At 44.6% G+C, this 22176-nt stretch overlaps 1 protein-coding gene and 1 non-coding gene across 7 annotated transcripts in view; both read left to right on the forward strand.

Annotated features, from left to right (window-relative positions):
* The window catches only part of TEX14 (testis expressed 14, intercellular bridge forming factor), a 122109-nt gene that overhangs the window by 53200 nt on the left and 46733 nt on the right, over positions 1-22176 (forward strand). For 5 of the 6 annotated variants that reach the window (XM_060646546.3, XM_078437359.2, XM_060646547.3 and 2 more), the window contains 7 exons: positions 4458-4572; positions 10749-10914; positions 11939-12075; positions 16557-16638; positions 17530-17660; positions 19427-19540; positions 20612-20735. In XM_060646546.3, coding sequence (XP_060502529.2) covers positions 4458-4572; positions 10749-10914; positions 11939-12075; positions 16557-16638; positions 17530-17660; positions 19427-19540; positions 20612-20735 — 869 coding nt within the window. The remainder of the gene's footprint in view (positions 1-4457; positions 4573-10748; positions 10915-11938; positions 12076-16556; positions 16639-17529; positions 17661-19426; positions 19541-20611; positions 20736-22176) is intronic. The other variant, XM_060646549.3, reaches the window with a different exon arrangement.
* Positions 3480-3694, forward strand: LOC132688697 (small nucleolar RNA U3). The gene has a single exon (XR_009614670.2). It is a non-coding gene; the product is annotated as a small nucleolar RNA U3 (small nucleolar RNA).

Raw genomic sequence — 22176 nt, forward strand, 5'->3', positions numbered from 1 at the left:
GTGGCTCAGTTGGTTAAGCGTCTGCCTTCAGCTCAGGTCATGATCTCAGGGTTCGTGAGTTCAGGTCCTGCATTAGGCTGTATGCTGACAGCTCAGAGCCTGAGGTCTGCTTTGGATTCTGTATCTCCCTCTCTCTCTCTCTGCCCTTTCCCTGCCCATGCTCTCTCTCTCTCATTCTCTGTTTCTCTCAAAAATACATAAACATTAAATAAAAAAAGTTAAAAAAATAATATCAGGTCTTGCTTCCTAGGAGGCCCAGAAATTAGGTCACTGACCCATCTGGAGGCCCCAGGCTAAAAAAGTTGTCATTAGGACTTCAACACTTGAACCCAGGTCTTTTGACCTTTTTAGTCAGTCTTTGTGAAAGCTGCCTTTGGCCACTTGTTGGGGGGGTTACTTTGGTCACCTTTATATCAGTCCCAACATGGCTACAGTGGGACTGGCCTGAAATAAATATTTGTTGAATGAATGAATTAATGAGTAAATGAATAAATGTTTTCTACTAGGAAATCACCGAAAAGCCGTTGTTTGTGTAAGTTGTGGGGACACTGGTTTTCAACCTACTTTTCTCTGCAGCTATCTGTAGATTTTCAAGACTTTGTTGCTCATTGCCTCCCTAAGTGTTTCTCTAAGCCTTTAGAGGCCCTGGTTGGTTTAATTTGTTACTTCATGAACCCCAGGGATTAACCAGTCTGCTTCCCTAAACTGTAGTTCCTTCCTGTCAAGAATTATGAATAGTCTGCAGTTTTACAAATTAGCCTGCTACAGGTTTATCAATTCAGGCAGCAAACATGAGATTCCTGGGTAGAGAATTGAATGATAATTTATTACTCATAGCAGCAGCAATAGCTAGACTTTTAGTTTTTTTTGGTCCTGGTTCCTCAGGCCCTAATTCCCTCAGAGCCATGCAAAGAGCTATATAATATTGCACACGTAGTGGGTTGCTTTACAGCAGAAGTATCCTGAGCTTGGGGAATCCAAATCTTCTATAATAGACAGTATGCCCTTTGCTCCACAAAGAGCCATTATCTTTATTACACTGGGCAGTAAGCATGCCTGCACTTTGCTCTAAAGGAGATACTGTATCTTCCGAAGTTTGGTATACAGACATCTTCATAAAGATAGTCTGGGGAGCCTTGGCTCACTCATGGGTAGAGCATGTGACTCTCAATCTCAGGGTCATGAGTTCAAGCCCCACGTTGGGCATGGAGCCTACTTTAAAAAAAGTCTAGAACACAGGGTAGTTAGTGCCTCACTCTCATGACATGTAGACACAGGAGCCATCCACGGAGAATGTGGGAGAATTGTCTTCCCACATTGTTCTTTGCTGCTCTTCTCTACCCTTAGGCTTGCTTTTGTTGGTCAGATAAGTTTACTTGGCACCAAAGGACTAATTTGGCAGTTTCTGCCCTCAAGGTTAGGGGAGAAGGTTTGGTAAAGAAGACAGACATGGCACAAATACTTGTAACACAGTGAGACCTGAGCAATAAGAAATATGAACCCCACTAGTACTGCTCTCACCAAGAACATTGATCCTTCTTACTAGATTTCTCCAGCTCTGATGCTGTTGACTGATCCTCCTTATCTCCCTGGAGCATCTGGGTGGCTCAGTCATTTGAGGGCTCAGATCATAATCTCATAATTCCTGAGTTCCAGCCCCATATTGGGCTTTGCATTGCCTGTGTGGAGCCTGCTTGGGATTCTCTCTCTCGCCCCCTCTTTCTCTCTCTCAAAATAAATAAATAAGCTTTTTAAAAAAGTTAAATGAAACTCTTATTTCCCTTGTCACTGTGACCCACTTGTTCTAGGTTTTCTCTTACCTCTTTTGGTTTCCTTCTCCCTACTTTTTGGCTTTGTCCTCTCGGCTTGCCCCTTAGATGTTAGTGGGCCTCAGGGCTCCATACTCAACTCTTTGTTATTTAGGTAGGATATTTTGTGACTCATTTTCACCCATGGCTTAAAATGGCCAATTACAATGTTTACAACCCCTATCTTGCCCAGTTCTCTGCACTGACACCTTTGCTTGGATTCATTATTCGATACTAGGTGTTTGGGATATTGTTGGTATACAAGGGCAGTTCATAGTCTCTGCTCTTCTGAGACACAGTCTTGTGCAAAGAGCAGGCATTAATCAAAGAAACACACAGAGAAGATGTTTGATGTAGTTAAGGAGGTCAGGGAAGGGTGCCCTTAGAGGACACTTGGACAGATGTCTTAATGATGAATTGAAGTTAAGTTGAGAAGGGGTTTGGAGAGAATTCCTGTAAGAGAACAGCTTGTGCAAAGGCTCTGTGGCAGAAGGTAAAATGGTGAGCCTAGAGCTGTTAAGTTCAGTATGGCTGAAGTGAGAGGGAATTTGGTGCAAAATGAGGCTGGAGAGCTGATTGTGGGCCAGACCGTGAACGGCCTAGTAAGCTATGTGTATTGTCCTTAGCCCAAGAGCTGAGAGCTCCTGAAACTTTAAGCAGGAGAATTAATGTATTGTGTTTATTTAAACACAACTTTTCTGTAAATAAAAATTCCTTCATTTGTTAAAAAAAAAATCTCCAAAAGAACATTTATGTCTGGTATTTTGACATAATAATCACAGGATTAAGTTTAAAAACAGGGAGTGGTAGGGCGCCTGGGTGGGTCAGCCTGATAAGCCTCCCATTTAGGTCATGATCTCACGGTTATGAGTTCCAGCTGCATGGGGTCTCCGCTGTCAGCACGGAGCCCACTTAAGATTTTCAGTCCCCTGTCTTTGCCCCTCCTCAGTTTACACTGTCTCTCAAAAATAAATAAACATCGGGGCGCCTGGGTGGCTCGGTCGGTTGGGCGTCCGACTTCGGCTCAGGTCATGATCTCCCAGTCCGTGGGTTCCAGCCCCGCGTCAGGCTCTGTGCTGACCGCTCTGAGCCTGGAGCCTGTTTCAGATTCTGTGTCTCCCTCTCTCTCTCTGCCCCTCCCCCGTTCATGCTCTCTCTCTGTCTCAAAAATAAATAAACGTTAAAAAAAAAATTTTTTTTTAAATAAATAAACATCAAAAAAAATAAAAACGGAGTGCTTTGCAAATGCAAGTCTTTGGCTTTGGGCTTAAGTTTCATCATCTACTTCTTAACATATTTCTCGCAAAAAGATTCCTCACTTACACGGTTGGTCTAAACTGAGGCGCATCCTGGACTTCCGGCGCCATTTGTAGTCGTCATCATTCACTTAAACCTGACGCTGCGGCAACGGGGGTGGAGGTTGCAAAAAAATGGCGTGTGATTGGCTGCTTATCAACTGTATGGTAATCAAAGTGATGACTTGAAATGTCTTCTGAAATGCAGTTTATTTAAAAACGCTTTGTCGAACTTTGGTAATGAATAATTCTTTGGTAAACACATACCAGTGTACACCTGAAAAATTATTTACGTTTAAATAAAGAAAAAAAACTTCACCATCAGTGAAATGTAGGTGGGTTTCTTTCACTCTGGAAAATTGGGTTGTGTATCGTTAAGACTATACTTTCAGGGATCATTTCTATAGTTTGTTACTAGAGAAGTTTCTCTGAATGTGTAGAGTACCCGAAACCACGAGGAGGAGGCAAAGTGTTCTCTCCTGAGCGTGAAGCTGGCTCTTGGTGCTGTCGTTACAGTTGCTGATTGCCATTGATGATCGTTCTTTCTCTCCTTTTGGGAGAGTAAGAGGGAGAGAGCACAGTCTGAGTGGTTTTGTTTTCTTTTAATCGCTATAGGTTAGGAGGCATTTATGGTAAGCTAAGGCTCTTGGATGTTTGGAGCTCTTGTGTTTTAAAAGCTTAGTCGGTTTGGGGATAGTTTGTAGTGTTGTGTTTTGGTACGTACTTTTTAGTGGTTGTGTTTATTTTCTATTAGCTGGTGTTTTTTCGTTTGGGGGCTTTTTTTTTTTTTTTTTTTTTCCTTTGACTTTTCTTGAGTGTGAAGCTAGTTTTGTAGGGTTTAGCGCTGGTTTGTGTGTTTTTGAACCAACTAGATTGTCAGTCACGGGACTTGATAGTAACTTAAACCCCCATTTCTTAGTAAGAAAGGGAAAGCACAGGTGCGGGAGACTGGGACCTGATAGTAACTTAAACCCATTTCTTAGTAAGAAAGGGAGAGCACAGGTGCGGGAGACTGGGAGGCTACGGAGAGAATCTGAAGTAGGCTCCACAAGAGTCAGATGCTCAAATTATTTGGGCACCACCCGGGTGCTCCATAACCTGGAAATAATTTTAATTGGGCTTTTAGAGTGCTGGGGTGGGATACTTTCATACAACCTTCTGTAAGTAGTATTTTTGATGAATGGAATGCTGGTTGCCTTTAGCTAATTTGTGAGTTTTTATGTTTGAAAAAAAGCTTACAGTAGTAAAACATAAAAATACTGTGTAAGGGAATTAAAATTTTCTCCTGGTAGGAACTTCTCTAGTTTTAGGAGATTTCGTGATGTTTGTATTGACCCTTGCATTTGTTTTGCAGGAATTTATGTTGATGCAATTAACTCCCTGGGCCAGACTGCACTTTTTGTTGCGGCATTACTAGGCCTTACGAAGGTAGTTGATGTTCTGGTGGATTATGGATCAGATCCAAATCAGTAAGTACAGTAACATCGCTGTCTAGAAAATGAGTAGTATGCTTTCATTTAAAAATTTTTTTTAATGATTATTTTTTGAGAGAGAGAGAGAGCGAGCAGGGAAAGAGTAGAGAGAGGGAGACACAGAAACCAAAGCAGGCTTCAGGCTCTGAGCCATCAGCAGAACAGAGCCTGATGTGGGGCTCGAACTCACGAACCATGAGATCATGACCTGAGCCGAAGTTCAACGCTTAACCGACTGGGCCATCCAGGCAACCCCCCTCCAAAATTTTTTTTAATGTTTATTTTATTTTTGAGAGAGAGGGAGTGAGTGAGTGAGGGAGGGGCAGAGAGTGTAGGAAACACGGAATCTGAAGCAGGCTCCAGGCTCTGAGCTGTCAGCACAGAGCCCAATGTGAGGGCTTGAACGTGAGATCATGTCCTTAGCTTAACCAACTGAGCCACTCAGGTGGCCCAGTAGTATGTTTTTAAAATGAGTTGGGGAATTTATGAAATTATTTGGGAAGATATTAAAAGAGTCTTACTAATTTATATCAGCGAAAAATAGTTGTATTAGCTATGTTGAGACATACTTTTAACTGCTAATAAAAAGCTTTCTAAGCAGTTTTACTAGGCCCAGTGAAATAATTGGATCTTAATTAATTAGTTATTAACAGCACAATTGCCATATTTCCACCCCAGGTTACAATTTGTATGATTCACTTAAGCAGTTTAATATACCCACCAACCAAGTTCTTCTTTAATATACTTGGCATCAGTTTCTCAGGATGACTTGTAATTGTGGTCTAAAAGAATCTGAGTTTAATCGTTGGCCCAACTTATAATATGGTACAGCAGTGTAATGTAATCAATAAGCTACGCTTGAACATCTCTTCTCTGTGTAGCACTTTTGCTTTTCCCAGGGCTTTCCCAGGCACCAGCTCACTTGATCTTTACAACCACCTTCTCAAGAGGGAGGGGACAGTAGGTATTTTTACAGTTCCTATTGGACAGAACCAGAAACAGATTTTGAATACTTACTTGATTTTGGCTGATTTTCACAGGAATTCCAGAATACAATAATAAAAGTCATAAAATAGCATTCCCATCTCACATGAGGAGGCCCTGTTTAATGTACTTTAAAAAGTATTGATGTCAGGGGCGCCTGGGTGGCTCAGTCGGTTGAGTGTCCGACTTCGGCTCAGGTCACGATCTCATGTTTCATGGGTTCAAGCCCCGCATAGGGCTCTGTGCTGACAGCTCAGAGCCAGGAGCCTGCTTCAGATTCTGTCTCCCTTGTTCTCTCCTCCACCCATGATCTCTTTCTTTCTCAAAAATAAATAAACATTTAAAAAAATTATTGATGTCAGAAGATTTGGGGGGGGAGGTTTTGTTTTTTGTTATAAGATTGCTTGCTTAGTGGGAGAAAACTTGGAAGCTTGCAAAAGTATAATGAAAAAATGCCAATAGACAAGTATTAGATTTGTATAACCCAGATATAACTTAATACAGTGAACATTTTGCTGTTTCCTTCTAGACTCACATACACTTTCCTGTCCTGTATTAATGTTTAATTTCAAAGCTCAGGGGCTCAGGGTTTAATTTCAAAGCCTGAGTGGCTCAGTCTGTTAAGTGTCTGATTTAGGCTCAGTTCGTGATCTCGCAGTCCATGAGTTCAAGCCCTGTGTGGGGCTTTGTGCTGACAGCTCAGAGCCTGGAGCCTGCTTCAGGTTCTGATTCTTCCTCTCTCTTTCTCTCTCTCTGCCTCTCCCTTGCTCATGCTCTGTCTCTGTCTCTCTGTCTCTCTGTCTCTCTGTCTCTCTCTCAAAAATGAGTAAATGTTAAAAAAAATAAAAAATAATAATTTCAAAGCTCAGAAAGGAAAGGCTGTCTCACCTGTTTGTAGGTAAGAGCATTGTAGGAGGCCACAGTGGGGAATCCCTGGAGTTCTCAGCAAAAATGCAGTATTTTCCAGTCATCTTCAATTACATCTGTTTTGTGCAGGCTTAGAGTTGGGCTCTTTAAAGATCAAATCATTCAAACATTTAATATTCCAGTTTAGGGAACTGAGGCCCAGAAAATTTAAGTGACTGGCCCATAATGGTGCACTAATGATAGAGATGAGACCAGGAGCCCAGGCCTTAAGAACTCAGTTTGACTTTCCTTTTTTAGAAGTCCCCATAGTACCAGGGGGAGGTAGGAAAGGATGTTGTCAAAGGGAGGAAGGCAAACCACATGGGTTTGTATTTTGTGATAGGACCATTTTCACATTTATCTTCTTCTGATCTTCTGATCAAGGTGAAGGGAAATTTCTGGGGGGAAGTTGTATTCTTAAGTACTCAAAGGAAATGCTGTGGTGGCTGGAGCCTACTGAATGCCCGGGGTCAGATGCCTGTGGGACCAAGTGGAGTCAATGAGTACAGACTCTAAGAAGGGTTAGGAATTTGTTGCTGGGCAGGAAAGGGAGCCAGGGAGACCAGATCTTCCAAATTTCCAAGTGGCTGAAAATTCCAGTTTTTAATGTGAAGTCTCCCAGTATTAAATATTGTCTGTTGTTAGGGCACCTGGGTGGCTCAATCCAACCTTGGCTCAGGTCATGATCTCACAGTGTGAGTTCGAGCCCTGCATCTGGCTCTGTGCTGACAGCTCAGAGCCTGGAGCCTGCTTGGGATTCTGTGTCTCCCTGTCTCTCTGCCCCTCCCCTACTTGTGCTCTGTCTCTCAAAAATAAATAAAATGTAAATATTGTCTGTTGTTTTAAATTCCTTTTTATTATTTATTAATTTTTTTAAAGTTTATTTATTTACATTGAGAGAGTGAACACAAGCTGGGGAGGAGCAGAGAGAAGGAGAGACAGAATCCCAAAGAGGCTCTGTGCCATCAGTGCACAGCCTGATGCAGGGCTTGAACTCATGAACCATGAGAACATGACCTGAGCCAAGATCAAGAGTCAGACGTTTAGCCACCTGTACTACCCAGGCACCCCTTAAATTCCTTTTTACAACATTGTGTGGGCCAAATAAAACATGCTTCTGGGTTGCCAAATCAGTCTGCAGGCCTCTAGTTTCATCCTCTAGGAGGATATTATAGTTCCTACAGTTTAGTGTGCCATTGGAGACTGACCCAGAAACAGGAGAGTGTTCACAATGAAATCTCAAGTGTGTACAGGCCAACCTTGTTGGCACCACCTGGGGACCTTGTAAAAAACACACATTCCTGGGCCTCATGCTTGCAGATTCTGACTCAGTCTGGTGTGTTCTTTGACAATCTGTATTTTTGACAAATATCCTAATGGCTCATTAACTAAATTATGGTATACCCACACATTAGAACACTATGCAGCTGTTTAAAATAATTGAGATGTCTTGGGACAACTGGGTGGCTCAGTTGGTTGAGCGTCTGACTCTTGATTTCAGCTCAGGTCATGATCTCATGGTTTGTGAGTGTGAGCTCCACATCAGGTTTTGTTCTGTCAGCTTGGGATTCTGTCTCTTCCTCTCTCTCTGTCCCTCCCTAGCTTTTGCTCACACTCTCGTTCTCTCTCAAAATAAATAAAAATTAAAAAAAAAAAAAAAAAAAGAATTGGAGTGACTTGTATGTTGTCATATGGAAATTTCTCCAAGATACATTAAGTGAAAAAACTTAAATGCAGAACAGTTTATATAGCATATTCTTATTCCTACTTGTATATGCAGAGAACATTTCTTTTTAAAAATTTTTCTTTAAAGTTTATTTATTTGGAGAGAGAGAGTATGCATGTGTGCCAGTGGGGTTGGGGCAGAGAGAAAGGGAGAGAAAGGGTCTGAAACAGAATCTGCAACAGGATCTGCACTGTCAGCATGGAGCCTGGCCCATTCAGTGCTCAATCTCACGAACCTGTGAGATTACTCATAAGCTGAGCCAAAATCAAGGTTGAGGCCTAACTGCTTAATCGACTAAGCCACCCAGGCACCCCTGCAGAGAAGATTTCTGAAAGGATATAAAAACTTGTAACAATAGCTGTCTTTGAGCAAGAGAACTGAGGATCTGGAACTAGGAGACTTTTTTTTCTTTAAAGATTTTATTTATTTATTTATTTATTTATTTATTTATTTATTTTATTTATTTAGAGTGCATGTTGGGGAGAAGGGCAGAGGGAGAGAAAGAGAGAATCTCAAGAAGATTTCATGCTCAGCGCAGAGTCTGATGTGGGGTTTGATGCCATAACCGTGAGATCATGACCTAAGCCGAAATCAAGAGTTGGAGGCTTAACCAACTGAGCCACCCAGACGCTCCTAAAGATTTTGTTTTATTTTTTATTTTTCTAAATACTTTGTCTTTCTTTCTTTTTCTTTTTCTTGTTTTTTTTTTTTTTTTAGTTCATTTAATTTTGAGAGAGAAAGAGACTGTGAGCAGGGGAGGGATGGGGAGAGAGAGAGACCCCCAAGCAGTCTCAGTGCTGTCAACGCAAGCCCAATGTGGGGCTTGAACCCATGAACTGTGAGATCATGACCTGAGCTGAAATCAAGAGTCAGACACTTAACTGACTGAGCCACCTATGTGCCCCAAGATTTTATTTTTTTAATAAATTTTTTTTTTTTCCAACGTTTTTTATTTATTTTTGGGACAGAGAGAGACAGAGCATGAACGGGGGAGGGGCAGAGAGAGAGGGAGACACAGAATCGGAAACAGGCTCCAGGCTCCGAGCCATCAGCCCAGAGCCTGACGCGGGGCTCGAACTCACAGACCGCGAGATCGTGACCTGGCTGAAGTCGGACGCTTAACCGACTGCGCCACCCAGGCACCCCCCAAGATTTTATTTTTAAGTAATCTGTCTACCTAACATGGGACTCAAACTTACAACCCTGAGATCAAGAATCATATGCTTTACAGACTAAGCCGTCCAGGGAGACTTTTTCTTTTTCCTTTTTTTTTTTTTTTTTTTTTTTTTTTTAATTTTAAAGTAGGCTCCACACCCAGTGTGGGGCTTGAACTCATGACCTCAAGATTCACATCACCTCAAGAGTCCCATGCTCTACTAACTGAGCCAGTCAGGCACTACCACCTTCAGACTCCTTTCTTTCTTCTCAACTTCCTCCTCCGTTTTCATTTTGTTTCTTCTTCTCCTTCTCTTTTCCCTCTGCCTTCTCCTGTTTGTGTTTCTGTTTCACAAGAACCACAGTAAGCTTCCTGTGTGGTCCTAATGTGCAGCCAGGTTAAGAAACCACAGCTATATATCACATATCACTGTATTCTGAACACAATAAATGCCACCCCTTTATGCTTCAGATTGTTAATTGGCTTTGGTGACGTTTTCCTGAGTTGCAGACTTTTTTTGTTAAGTTTATTTATTTATTTTGAGAGAGAGAGAACACAAGCAAGGAAGGGGCAGAGATGGAGAGAATCTCAAGCAGGCTCAGTACCCTCAGCACAGAGCCCCATGTGGGGCTTGAACTCACAAACCATGAGATCATGAATTAAGCCAAAACCAAGAGTCAATACTTAACCAACTGAGCCACCCAGCTGCCCTGTAGATTCTTTTTTTTTTTTAATTTTCTTTTTTTTTTAATGTTTATTTTTGAGAGAGAGAGTATGAGTGGAGTAGGGGCAGAGAAAGGGAGACACAGAATCAGAAGCAGGCTCCAGGCTCTGAGCTGTCAAGCACAGAGTCCGAAACGATGTTCAAACTCATGAATCATGAGATCATGACCTGAGCCAAAGTCGGACGCTCAACCCTACTGAGCCACCCAGGCGTCCCTGGGCCCTGTAGATTCTTGATCAGATTGCTGGTGCCAAGGTTTTGCGGGCCTCTACTGGGGGATTTGGGAGATAGAGACATTCTCACAAGAGAGGGATGGTGTCTGGTTAGTTTGTGCTTCACCAGCCTGACCTCGAGACCCTACACACATGAAGAAATTGTTTCAGAGCAGCCAGTATCAAAGAGCAATGGGAAAAGGGATACCAGATTTGGAACCAGACCCATACTTGGGTATGAATTTCAGCTTTGCCCTTTTGTTTCCTTATCTGTATATTGGAAAATGATACCACCTTGAAGGGTAGAGGTAAGGGTGGAAAAAGAGGATGTGTATAAAGCCCCTGTTGGCAAAGCCTCACAAATGATATTATTATAATCCTCCCAAAGGTTTCCTTTGTAAAAAGAGAGCTTTTTGTGTCACCCATTGAATCCTGCCACCTTAATACTGCTACTTTCCCCTCCAGCCGCTGCTTTGATGGGAGCACCCCTGTTCATGCAGCAGCATTTTCAGGGAATCAGTGGATCCTCAGTAAACTGCTGGATGCAGGGGGTGATCTTCGACTCCACGACGAGAAGGGTCAAAATCCACAGACCTGGGCCCTGACAGCAGGGAAGGAGCGTAGCACCGTGGTAAGGTTGGGCCCACTCTGTAGCCACAGCCAAGGCAGAGCACTGGGCTGGAAGCCAGGAGCCCAGGGATCAGGGGCTGATCCTGGGGACAGCACAGGGCTTGTAGTGGTCTTGCTATCGGCACTGGACACACAGGCCTGGGTTGAAGCAAGTTACCCAGCTATAAAACCTCAGGCAAGATTAGTGAACTTTTCTTTCCTGGCCAACCATTCAGTGAGAAGGAAGAAGAGTTTTTTTTGAGAGACCATGTGCGACAGGGGAGGGACAGAGGGATAAGGAGACACAATCCAAATCATCCTCCAGGCTCTGAGCTGTCAGCACAGAGCCTGATGCAGGGCTTGAACCCACAAACTGTGAGTGAGATCATGACCTGAGCTAAAGTTGGCCGCTTAAACGACTGAGCCTCCCAGGCACCTGAGGAGGGAGAACAGTTGTAATTTTGACCCTTGACTAGCACTTAACTACACATCAGAGGTTCTGAATTAAATTAGCTCAGTATTAAGTCATTTAATCTTCACAATAAATCGGTCATGTAGATGCTGTTATTGTCCCCATTTAACAGATGAGGAAACTGAGGCCCACTGACATTACATAACCTGTTGAGGCTGCACACTGGCAGGTGTGATGCGTTTGAATGAGGTCTAAATAACATAACAGATGTAAAGCATAAAGTGCGTGCACAATACTTGGCATGTGGAGGGAGGAGGGAGGTGGGCAGAGGCCTCCCTTCCCTCCCCCTGGTTCTCCAACTCATTAGCTGTTCGCCTTAGACAAGTAATTTTGCTCCTTCTGCTTCAGTTTCCTCATCTGTTAATGGAGGGAGTTGGAGGAAATGATTGCCAAATCACCTCTCTGGAAACATTCTGTAAAAAAAAAAATCACTTGAGCCCTTCCCTTTCCAGAGATTTCCCTGTCAGGGGCTCCTGGCTCCTCAGCTCATTCATGTCAGACTCTTCCAGTTGCACTGAAAGCCAGGGTAGCCACTAGTTGCCTCAGCACTGAGCATCTTCACGCTGTGTTGCAGATGGTGGAGTTCATGCAGCGCTGTGCCTCGCACATGCAGGCCATCATACAGGGCTTCTCCTATGACCTCCTAAAGAAGATTGACTCCCCTCAGCGGCTCATCAGTGGCCCACCCAGGCTTGGTGGCCTCATACAGGGGTGAGTGCTGCCTTGAGCTGAGCCAAGTGGAATATTCGGCGGGCATCACCCCAGCCTTTCTTGTAGGAGTCCTGCACCGTGAGCCACCATGGTCCCCTCCATGTTGGTCCCCTCCAGGATCTGGCCCACCCTAAGTGCTGAGCTCTGAAGGAGAGGATGTGGCCGCTTAAAAATGTACCCAGAGGAGCGCCTTCAGCTGTCATGCCCCTATCCAGGAATGTCCAGGGGAAATGAGTTCTGGGCTCTAGTGGGCACCACCCTGTGGTTAGCAAAGAAAGAACTTTTCAGGTCTGAGGAGCCCTGCAGAAAACTCCTTCCCAGCAGAGCAGCCAACTGGATTTTTTGTCCTCTCCCAAACCATGGAAAGAGCGTTCCTTTATCTCTAAGACTACAAAAGAATACAAATGCTTAACCTAGTGTCCTCAGGCTGTGTTAAGCTGGCGTGATTTGCTGCCAGCTAGTGGGCAGCCCACCTAACCCCATCACAGCTGCAGGAGGTGGGCCTCAGGTTTATCTCCATGCTCAACTGCCTAGCTATTTGAAATTCTTAGGGCTTAAAATAAAACAAAATAAAATAAAGTTCTTAGGGCTTTATTAATTCAGGGTTTGTATCCAGAGAATCCTTTCCATTTTGATTTTCTCTGATGGCATCACTTTCTGTAGTCAGAGTTGCAAGACTTGTCACACCCTCGAAGGCTTCCTTGTCCTGTCCTTCCCTGCACAAGTCCTGGTTTTCTTTCTGGGTGCCGTTGGCTTCTTAGGAAAAATGAGTTAATTCCCTCGAGGCCTAGTTACTTTTTTTTTTTTTTTTTTTTTTTTTTTTTTTTAACATTTATTTATTTTTGAGACAGGGAGAGACAGGACATGAACGGGGGAGGGTCACAGAGAGAGGGAGACACAGAATCTGAAACAGGCTGTCAGCACAGAGCCCGATGTGGGGCTTGAACTCACGGACCGCGAGATCGTGACCTGAGCCGAAGTCGGCCGCTTAACCGACTGAGCCACCCAGGTGCCCCATGGTCTAGTTACTTCTAACTGCTCCCCCCATGCCCCCCTGCCACTCTTGCCAGTCTCTGCCAAAAACCCTTTAGGTCATTCCCCATAGCTATCAGAATAAACTCCCACTTCCTCATCTGACCTTGGAGGCCCTGCTGAGCTCGCCTCCTTGCCTGTCCTTGCCCTCCCCCTTGTGTGGAGTTCCCTCCTTCAGAGTTTGGAGAGACTTATCCCAGTTTGTAATTATTGTATTTATATATGTTCTTGCCTGTTTCTAATAAGACTGAACACTGCTAACTGAGAAAAGGAGGCAAAACTGAACAAGACACAAAGACCTTTTATTTGGGGTCTCACAATTGCAATTCAGGGAGCACAGATTCTGGTACCAAGCAGAAAAGTGGGGGAAAGTGAGTCTTTTTTGTGAGAAAGAAGGGGGCTAATTATAGAACTTAGATAAAGAAGAGGAAAAAGCCTGTTAACTGGTACTAAGTAACTGCTTGAGCTGGGTTTTTTTTTTTTTATTTTTTTTAACCTTTCTTTATTTTTAAGAGAGAGAGAGAGAGAGAGAGAGAGAGAAAGAGAAAGAGAGAAAGTGAGAAAGTAGGGGAGCAACAGAGAGAGAAGGAGACACAGGGTCCAAAGCAGGCTCCAGGCTCTGAGCTGTCAGCACAGAGCCCGACGCTGGGCTCGAACTCATGATCAGTGAGTTCATGGCCTGAGCTGAAGTCAGCTCAACCAGCTGAGCCACCCAGGCACCCCTTGAGCTATTTTTGATTACTCTCTGTTTTTTTTGGTGCCGTCAAATAAAACTATTCTTGGTGTGCATTAGTAAACTATTCTGTCTTAAAGTTCATACCAACAGTTTTATGGCGTGAATGCCATTTGTTCTGTTGAATTTTATGGGCAACTGCTTTGTGAAACCATTGCTGCTTCTGGCCCAGTTCAGGAGTTCATTAGTTGGAAAGGAAGATGGAACTTCAAAATGGAGTCTGTCACATTCAGAAATTTTATACAGTTCCACAACCCCAAGAGGGCAGGGCCTGTGTGTGTCTTGCTCACCATCGCCAGCCCTTCACTGCTTGTTGTATGGTAGGGCTGAGTACAAGGTGAGGGGGTACAAGGGCCAGCCTAAAGGAAAATCCAAGTTAAGTGTTAAAAAACCTAACAAATTTCAGATACTAATCTAGATGTAGCATTTATTTTATAGTTAGATGAAACATTATTTTTTTAATGGGGTTGGACCATGCAGTACTTAATGGAAAGTAGAGTGGGAGTACATACATCCCCCTTTTTAATGTGAAGAAAACACATGAATCCTTGAGATAAGAACTGGCTTCTCAGATCTGTGAGTGAGGCCCATGTCGGTAAGATTCCTCACAGGTACGTGTTTACACAGAGCCTGGTTGGGGGGAAAGAAAAAGCACTGAACTGAGAAGAACAGATGGTTGTATTGTTATAGATAACGGAAGTCCGTTTTCCCCCTTCCACCCAGCTGAATTTACTTAAATAGACATGGCCTGAGAAATTCAGGTAAAAGAGCAAGAAATGTTGATCTGATTGTAGTTATAGTCCAAGTCCCTGCTGGAGAACAGCCAGTTCCTCTGCTTAAACGGAGCTCATACCCTTTAAAAAGCCACTCACATACCTGAGAAGCCCCAGATGGGAAGGGGGAGTATTGTCAATGGTATCCTCCTGTTCTGGTGCTGCTGGGGAGGCATGCCGTTGCTGCCACCTCAAAATCTGTTCCCCTGGGCAGGAAACAGTTGTTGTCCCCTGGATATTTGAGGCCTGAGCATGTAGCCTCTGTTTCTAGAGGAGATTAAGAATTTGGTGTAAGAAGGGGGCATGTCCACTCAGATTACGTTGACCAGATAGCTTATCCTCCATGCTGGGCTGCTTTGCGAGTGAAGGGGATGCTACCACGAATGATACTGGAACATTACGTATAAATTGGGATGTCCAGTTTATCTCAGTCCAAACTGTGGAGTCCTCATTTAAACCTCACAGCAGCTAAAAGTGAGGAAGGGACAGCCTGGCCTAAGTTGCCAATGAGATAGAGCCTAGGGGCGCCTGGGTGGCGCAGTCGGTTAAGCGTCCGACTTCAGCCAGGTCACGATCTCACGGTTCGTGAGTTCGAGCCCCGCGTCAGGCTCTGGGCTGATGGCTCGGAGCCTGGAGCCTGTTTCCGATTCTGTGTCTCCCTCTCTCTCTGCCCCTCCCCCGTTCATGCTCTGTCTCTCTCTGTCCCAAAAATAAATTAAAAAAAAAAAAAAAAAAAAAAAAAAAGTTGAGATAGAGCCTAAAAGTATCTCTGAAAGCAGAGTAAAGAATTTGCTTCTGTGCGTGAAAAGTGGGCACATGGAGCCTCACAGAGCTGATGTGGGGTGAGGATGAGTACACACTGTTACCTGCAGCTCCTTTGCCATTTGCTGAGGGAGGGAAAATGGCTCCAGCACTAGCAGAATGTTTTGTCCTTCAATCTGAGCCTCAACTACTCATTCGGAAAGCATTAAGTAAGCACCTACTACATGTATGGCACCATGCCAGCCTTGGGGAGCCAAAGAAATATAAGCCATTCCTTGCCAGACTCTCAGTTCATGGGGGGTCCCAGTGTGCAGTGTCCCACGGTGGTGGTTTGGGTGTGGCATGTGGAAAGAGCAGTGGCTGGAATGAGTATCAGGGTCTGTCTGGCCATTCCTGCTGCTCTGTGACCTCAGACCAGCAGGTTCCCCCTCTCTGGGCTCCATTTGTCCCATCTATAAAAATAAAAGCTGGATAAGATGTTTTGTTCTTAAAAGAAAAAAAGACATGTTTTGATTCTTTCCAACTTTGACCATCTGAACTCATCATCTATTGCTGCATATTGAATCCACCCCCAAGCCACCCAAACTTAGCAGTTTCAAACAGCAATAAACATTTGTATCTCACACAATCTCTGTGGGTCAGAATTCAGGGAATGGCTTAGCTACGTGGATCTGGCTTAGGGTTTCTTATGAAGTTGTAGTCAAGATGTCAGGTAGGGCTTTATCATCTGAAGGCTTCACTGGGACTGGAGGATCCAGTTCCAAGATGGCATACTCACATGGCTGGCAAATTGGTAGTGGGTGTTGGGCCTCTCCATCGGGCTGCTAGAGTGTCCTCACAACATGGTAGCTGGCCTCCTTCAGAGCAAGGGATCCGAGAGTGATCAGAACAGAAGCTCTGGTGGATCTAGCCTTGGAAATCAACCACTCCATCATTTATTCAGTGCCCAGTTGGCCTAACAGGTCTGCCCTATCTGAAACATACAAAGGCAAGATTACCAGGAGGTGGAAATCACAGGGCCCTCTCATAGGCTGGCTCTTATGTAGTTTCATGATAAACAGTCAAGTAGTAAAGACAAAATGAACTACACTTTCTCATAGCTCTGGATATGGTTAATTCATAGCTCAGTTCCTCTGGATATGGTTAATTCTTACTTTTCTTCCTTTTAAAAATACTTCTAGAAACCCTAGTGGCTCTCCTAACCGACTGCTTAAAGCTGGAGTCATTTCTGCGCAAAATATCTACAGCTTTGGCTTTGGGAAGGTAAGAGGTTGCCACTGACACCCAGCATTTGCAGGGCCAACTGGAGAGCCAACTGGCCCTGACTCTGGCCCCACTTCCCCCAACCCTGTCCAACTCTTTTTTCCTTATCCTCTCCAGAGTGTTCTGTTTCTTCTTTACTACTTTTGCAGGACAGATAACTCTTAGTCTTCTTGTCCTTACTGAAAAACGGAGAAAGCCCTGGAAAGTTCCCTTGAATGACATTGGGCTAGATTTGGGGAGTTTAGAAAATGATCCTTTCATTAATTCCCAGTGAGGGCCCCAGACATGTCTCCCTGAAGAGAAGCAGAGGGCTACACTGACCCCATAGGTCTTATTGGTGGTTGACTTGCCCTCCATAACTTTTTGTTGGAATGCCTTTAAGGCATTGAGATTTTGAACTGAGAAATGTGTTGAGGGAAAATATCTTTTGGGTTCTTGGTTCTGCCCATCAAAGAGAGACATTTGGGAATGTAACTGGGTGTCTGGGTGATGTTTGCTGACAGTTTTCCCTAGCCCTGCATCTGTTGGTTGTGCCTAGGCAGCCTTGGGTGGGAAGGAGGGAGCAGGAATGTTGGCCTTGGCTGCACATAGGTCTGGGTTCTGTGGGGGCACAAGAGGCCTGTGAGCCCCAGCCTGGTACTTCAGGCAGGCATCTGACCTCTCTTCATGAGCCTTGGTTTCCTCACTAGTAAAAGGGAAAGAATATTACAACCTTGCAGGGTTTCTAGGCAGATTAAAGATAGTACAAATTAAAGAATAGTGTCCAGTGCATAGGGGAATTCAGCAACTTTTGGTAAATAGCAGTTATTATTTTTAGCTGGCACAGGATTCTGAGGGCATTTTGCTTTTCCTCTTTTCTCCCCTCAATTTGAAGCTGTGCTCTGCTCTCAGTTTTATCTCACAGGGGGAGCACAGCTGGCCTACCTGGGATCTCTTCCAGTAATTGGAGAAAAGGAAGTGATTCAAGCTGATGATGAGCCTACCTTCTCTTTCTTCAGTGGCCCCTACATGGTCATGACCAAGTAAGCAGAAGCTGGCCAGTGGGAGGTCTGATTTAGTCCCACAGGAAGGGTGGGCTTCATGTGATTCCCTTATGTGTGGAGGGTTTCCCCCAAAACACAAACAATGAAGAATATACGTCAAAATCAGGGTTTTTCAACCTGGACACCATTGATGTTTTTGGCTGGTATCCTTCGTTGTTGGGGGCTGTCCTGTGCAGTGTAGGATGTTTAAGAGCATCTCTGGTTTCTACTCACTGGATGCCGGTACCAGCCTCTGCTGACCCCTTTCCACCGTTGTGACTGTGACAACTCAGAGCATCTACAGACATTGCCAGATGCCCCCCATCCCCCACCCCAGAACAACTTATCTGAAAGATTACTCATGATGATGTTCTAATCTCTCTGTTTTCTAGAGTTAGAGGCAGCTTAGTGGTTACCGTCTGGTCTCTGATATAGGCCAGAGGGTATTGATTGAGGCCTCTGTGGAAGCCAGAACAGGCATCAGCTACAGCTCTCACCAGCCAACTGCGGGGGCGGGGGAAGCGGTAATGGGATTTGTCTATGACAAAAGTGCCTGGGGTATTCTCAGTCCCCAGAGACCTGGCACCTGCAGGGTCCCAAGAGTTGTCTTGGCCAAGATTTCTTGGCCTGCTTGAACCTGGATGCTTCTTCCCTGTCTAGAAGAAACACCTTTCCAAAAAGGCCTCTGCCAGACTCCTGAGGCCCTCTATCCCCTAGTTTCCTGCCTGTGCCACAGATTTGTTACCAGGTCCCCCCTCCTTTCTGTCCTACTGCTGTGGTCTTTGTTCAAGTCATCAGTGCCCCTCACACAGACTGGCTTCCTAGCCAGTTCCCCATTCTCTGACCACCCCTCCCTACCATTCCCCACACTGCTGGTGCTGTTATCTTTTTTTTTTAATGTTTATTTATTTTTGAGAGAGAGAGAGAGACAGAGAATGAGCAGGGGAGGGGCAGAGAGAGAGGAAGACACAGAGTCCAAAGCAGGCTCCAGGCTCTGTGTTGTCAGCACAGAGCCCAATGCGGGGCTCAAACCCACGAACTGTGAGATCATGACCTGAGCTGAAGTCAGACACTTAACTGACTGAGCCACCCAGGTGCCCCTAATGCTGTTGTCTTTCTAAAATGCAAACCCAGGGGCACCTGGCTAGCATTCTACTCTTGATTTCGGCTCAGGTCATAATCTCATGGTTCGATTCATGAGATAGAGGCCTCACATTGGGCTCTGTGCTAATAGCATGGATGCTGCTTAGGATTTTCTCTCTCCCCTTCTTTCTGCCCACCCTGCCCCCCCCCCCCCCCCCAATAAATAAATAGGGGCTCCTGGGTGGCTCAGTTGGTTGGACGTCCAACTTTTGATTTCAGCTCAGGTCTCTCAGTTTTCTGAGTTTGAGCCCAGCATGGGCTGATAGCGCAGCTAAAGCTTGAGATTCTCCCTCTTTCTCTGCCCCTTTCCCACTCACACTCTCTGTGTCCCTCTCAAAATAAATAATATAAACTTTAAATAAGTAAATAAATAGACAAACATTGAAAAATGAAAAAGAAATGCAAACCTGGTGAAGTCACTCCCTCCCTCAAATCCTTCAGTGACTTCCTGCCACTCATACTAAGTTCCAGAGGGTGCTTTAGGACTAGGGGGGTAGGGGAAGGGAGGACCCAATGGTGCAGAGTGGAGTTGCATTATAGATTCTGTGTAAATGCCACTTCTCCTGTTTTTGCCTGGGAGAGCTGCTCATTCCTTGCTCTCGCACTTTCTCCTGCCCTTGTAGTCTGGTGTGGAATGGGAGCAGGGTCACAGTGAAGGAGCTGAATCTCCCCACCCATCCTCACTGCAGCAGGGTTCGGCTGGCTGACTTGTTAATTGCAGAGCAGGAACACAGCAGGTGAGAAAGAAGCCCAAGAGCCTGGTGCATTACAATCCACGTCTCTTTACAGACCCAAGTTCAGGGCTATACGGTGCTGGTGCTGGTGCTTTTGCAGAGGTGTGGAGACCAGCCCCCCTCAGCCTCAGCATTTCCTGACTGTTGGAATGGGCTCATTTGACTTCTAGACAAAGAGAGAGAGAGAGAGAGAAAGGGAAATTAATGGATAGCCTGAGGGGTGGGAATGGTGGTGCTGAGGGGCTTAATTCTGTTAGCTGATTGACTTCCCATAACAGTTGTCTCCAAGCCAGCCTCCAAGCCAGTAGCCCCTGAGGCTTTTTGGCCCTGTACCCAAGAGGACAGCATGCACAGTCCTGTCTTCATAGATGATGGCTGTGCATGAGATCCACACAACTGAGGAACTGAGTCTCTGCCATTGAGGACATGCCCATGGGTTTACCTTAGTACCTTAAGTTTCCTGCGGCTCCAGGGTTAATCCTTTAGCTCTTGCTAAAGCAGGATCTTGGATCATGGTTTCACACCAGGACTGCTGAGTGAATGGACCCAGTTCCTTGAGTAGGACACTCAACCCCTGCAAGAGATGTATCAGAGGCCAAACTCTTCCTTTTGGGGGAAATCAGCCTAAAGGGACCCCAGGAGGCTGGAAGGATGCATATACACAATGTGGGCTTTGATGTGAGACTGAGGGGTGTGTGACCTTGGGCAAGTTTCTGACATCTCCCTGACCTTGTTTTCCTTATCTCAAAAATGAGTATAAAGTATTTCGTACAGGTGGTTGTTAAGATGGAGATGATGCATGTAAAGTACCTTGATCAGTAGCTCTTGGTGATGTTGTGTCTTGTCATCATCATTGTCGATGACTACGCCCTCAGGTTCTGATCAGTGAGAGACCATAGATTCCCCTATCCCTATCTCACCCCACCCATCCTGTTTTCTTAGAAAGACATTAGGTACAAATGGTATTTGTTTAGAATGTGTTCAAGGGGCCTAGAGGAAGGAAAGCACTCATTTTTTCATCATATCTTTCTGCCCTCTACCTCATGTGAAGCTGCTTTTGCTTTTGTTTTGTAGTAAGCTGCGGCACCCGCACCTGCTACAGCTGATGGCTGTGTGCCTGTCCCAAGACCTAGAGAAGACCCGCCTTGTTTACGAGCGCATCACTGTCGGCACACTGTTTGGTGTTCTCCACGAACGGGTAAATGGCTGTTTTTGGTGAATTTTCTCTTGCTGCCCTCTCTGCTTCTCACCGCTGCCCTCTTCCCCCTACCCCAGCAGTGGAGTTCCCATTTGTGTATGTGAGGACGATAAACCTCCTAATTCTTTACTTTCTAAGGGTATATAATGCACCACTTAAGGACCTGATTGGAACTAGTGTGATTTTATTGTCTGTCCTGTTTCTTCATCAAACCTCTGAGAGTTCAGCAGACCCAGAAAACACACAGATGCATTTCTAGCTAACTGTAATCACACAGCCCCTGGCTTTGTTTTCCTGTAGTTTCACTTATTTCTTTCAGGGCCTTTGCTGTAGAGAGAGGTTTGTTTATATACAGACCTGTATCACTCCCTTTCACTTTTCAGATTTCTTTGTAGGAACATCTTTCAGGGCCCATTGACTCCCTAGGAAGTGTGCTTTGGGCTGAGATGTGCCTTCAGAGAGGTCCTGAAGCATTTGTTTTTCTTTCTCTATGACTTTATTCTAAAGATCCTAGGCTGGAATGAGAAGAGACCCTCCAGAAAGAGTCCTTTCCCAAAATGGCTAGCCATTCCTCCTGCCTAAGAACTTACTAGTGTTATTTCTCTTCCCCTCCCTTTCCCTCTCCTCCCCTTTCTTCTCCTGTCATTTGATGAAGGCATACCTTAAAATGCCATTTCTCTGGGGAATAGGATAGAGAGGTCAGAAATAAACCCAGGCTTATATGGTCAGTTAATGTGCAACCAAGGAGGCAAGAACATACAATAGGGAAAAGACAGTTTCTTTATCAAATGGTGTTGGGAAAACTGGACAGCTATGTGCAAAAGAATGAAATTGGACCACTTTGTTAGACCATACACAAAAATAAGCTCAAAATGGATTGAAGATCTAAACGTGAGACCTGAAACCATCAAAGTATTAAAAGAAATCATAGGCAGTAATCTCTTGGATATGGGCTTTAGCAACAAATTTATGGATATATCTCCTCAGGCAAGGGAAACACAAACAAAAATAAACTATTGGGACCACACTGAAATAAAAAGCTTTTGCACAGCCAGGGAAACCATCAGTAGAACAAAAAGCCAATTGACTATAAATGGAAGAAGATATTTGCAAATGATATATTGCAACTAAATACCAAAAAAAAAAAAAAAAAGAAAAAGAGGGAGGCCAAATGATCAGATTAAAATGGGTAGAGGACTCGAATAGACATTTTTCTAGAGGAGACATACAGTTAGCAAACACACATGAAAAGATGTTCAGTATCACCAAACATCAGGAAAATGCAAATCAAAACCACAATATCACCTCATACCTGTCAGAATGGCTAGTATCAGAAAGACAAGATATAATAAGTGTTGGTGAGGATGTAGAGAAAAAGGAACCCTTTGGGGTGCCTGAGTGGTTCAGTTGGTTAAGCATCCGACTTCGGCTCAGGTCATAA

This window comes from Panthera onca, chromosome E1 (assembly GCF_046562875.1).
Source record: "Panthera onca isolate mPanOnc1 chromosome E1, mPanOnc1 haplotype 2, whole genome shotgun sequence".
In the NCBI taxonomy this organism is placed as follows: Eukaryota; Metazoa; Chordata; class Mammalia; order Carnivora; family Felidae; genus Panthera; species Panthera onca.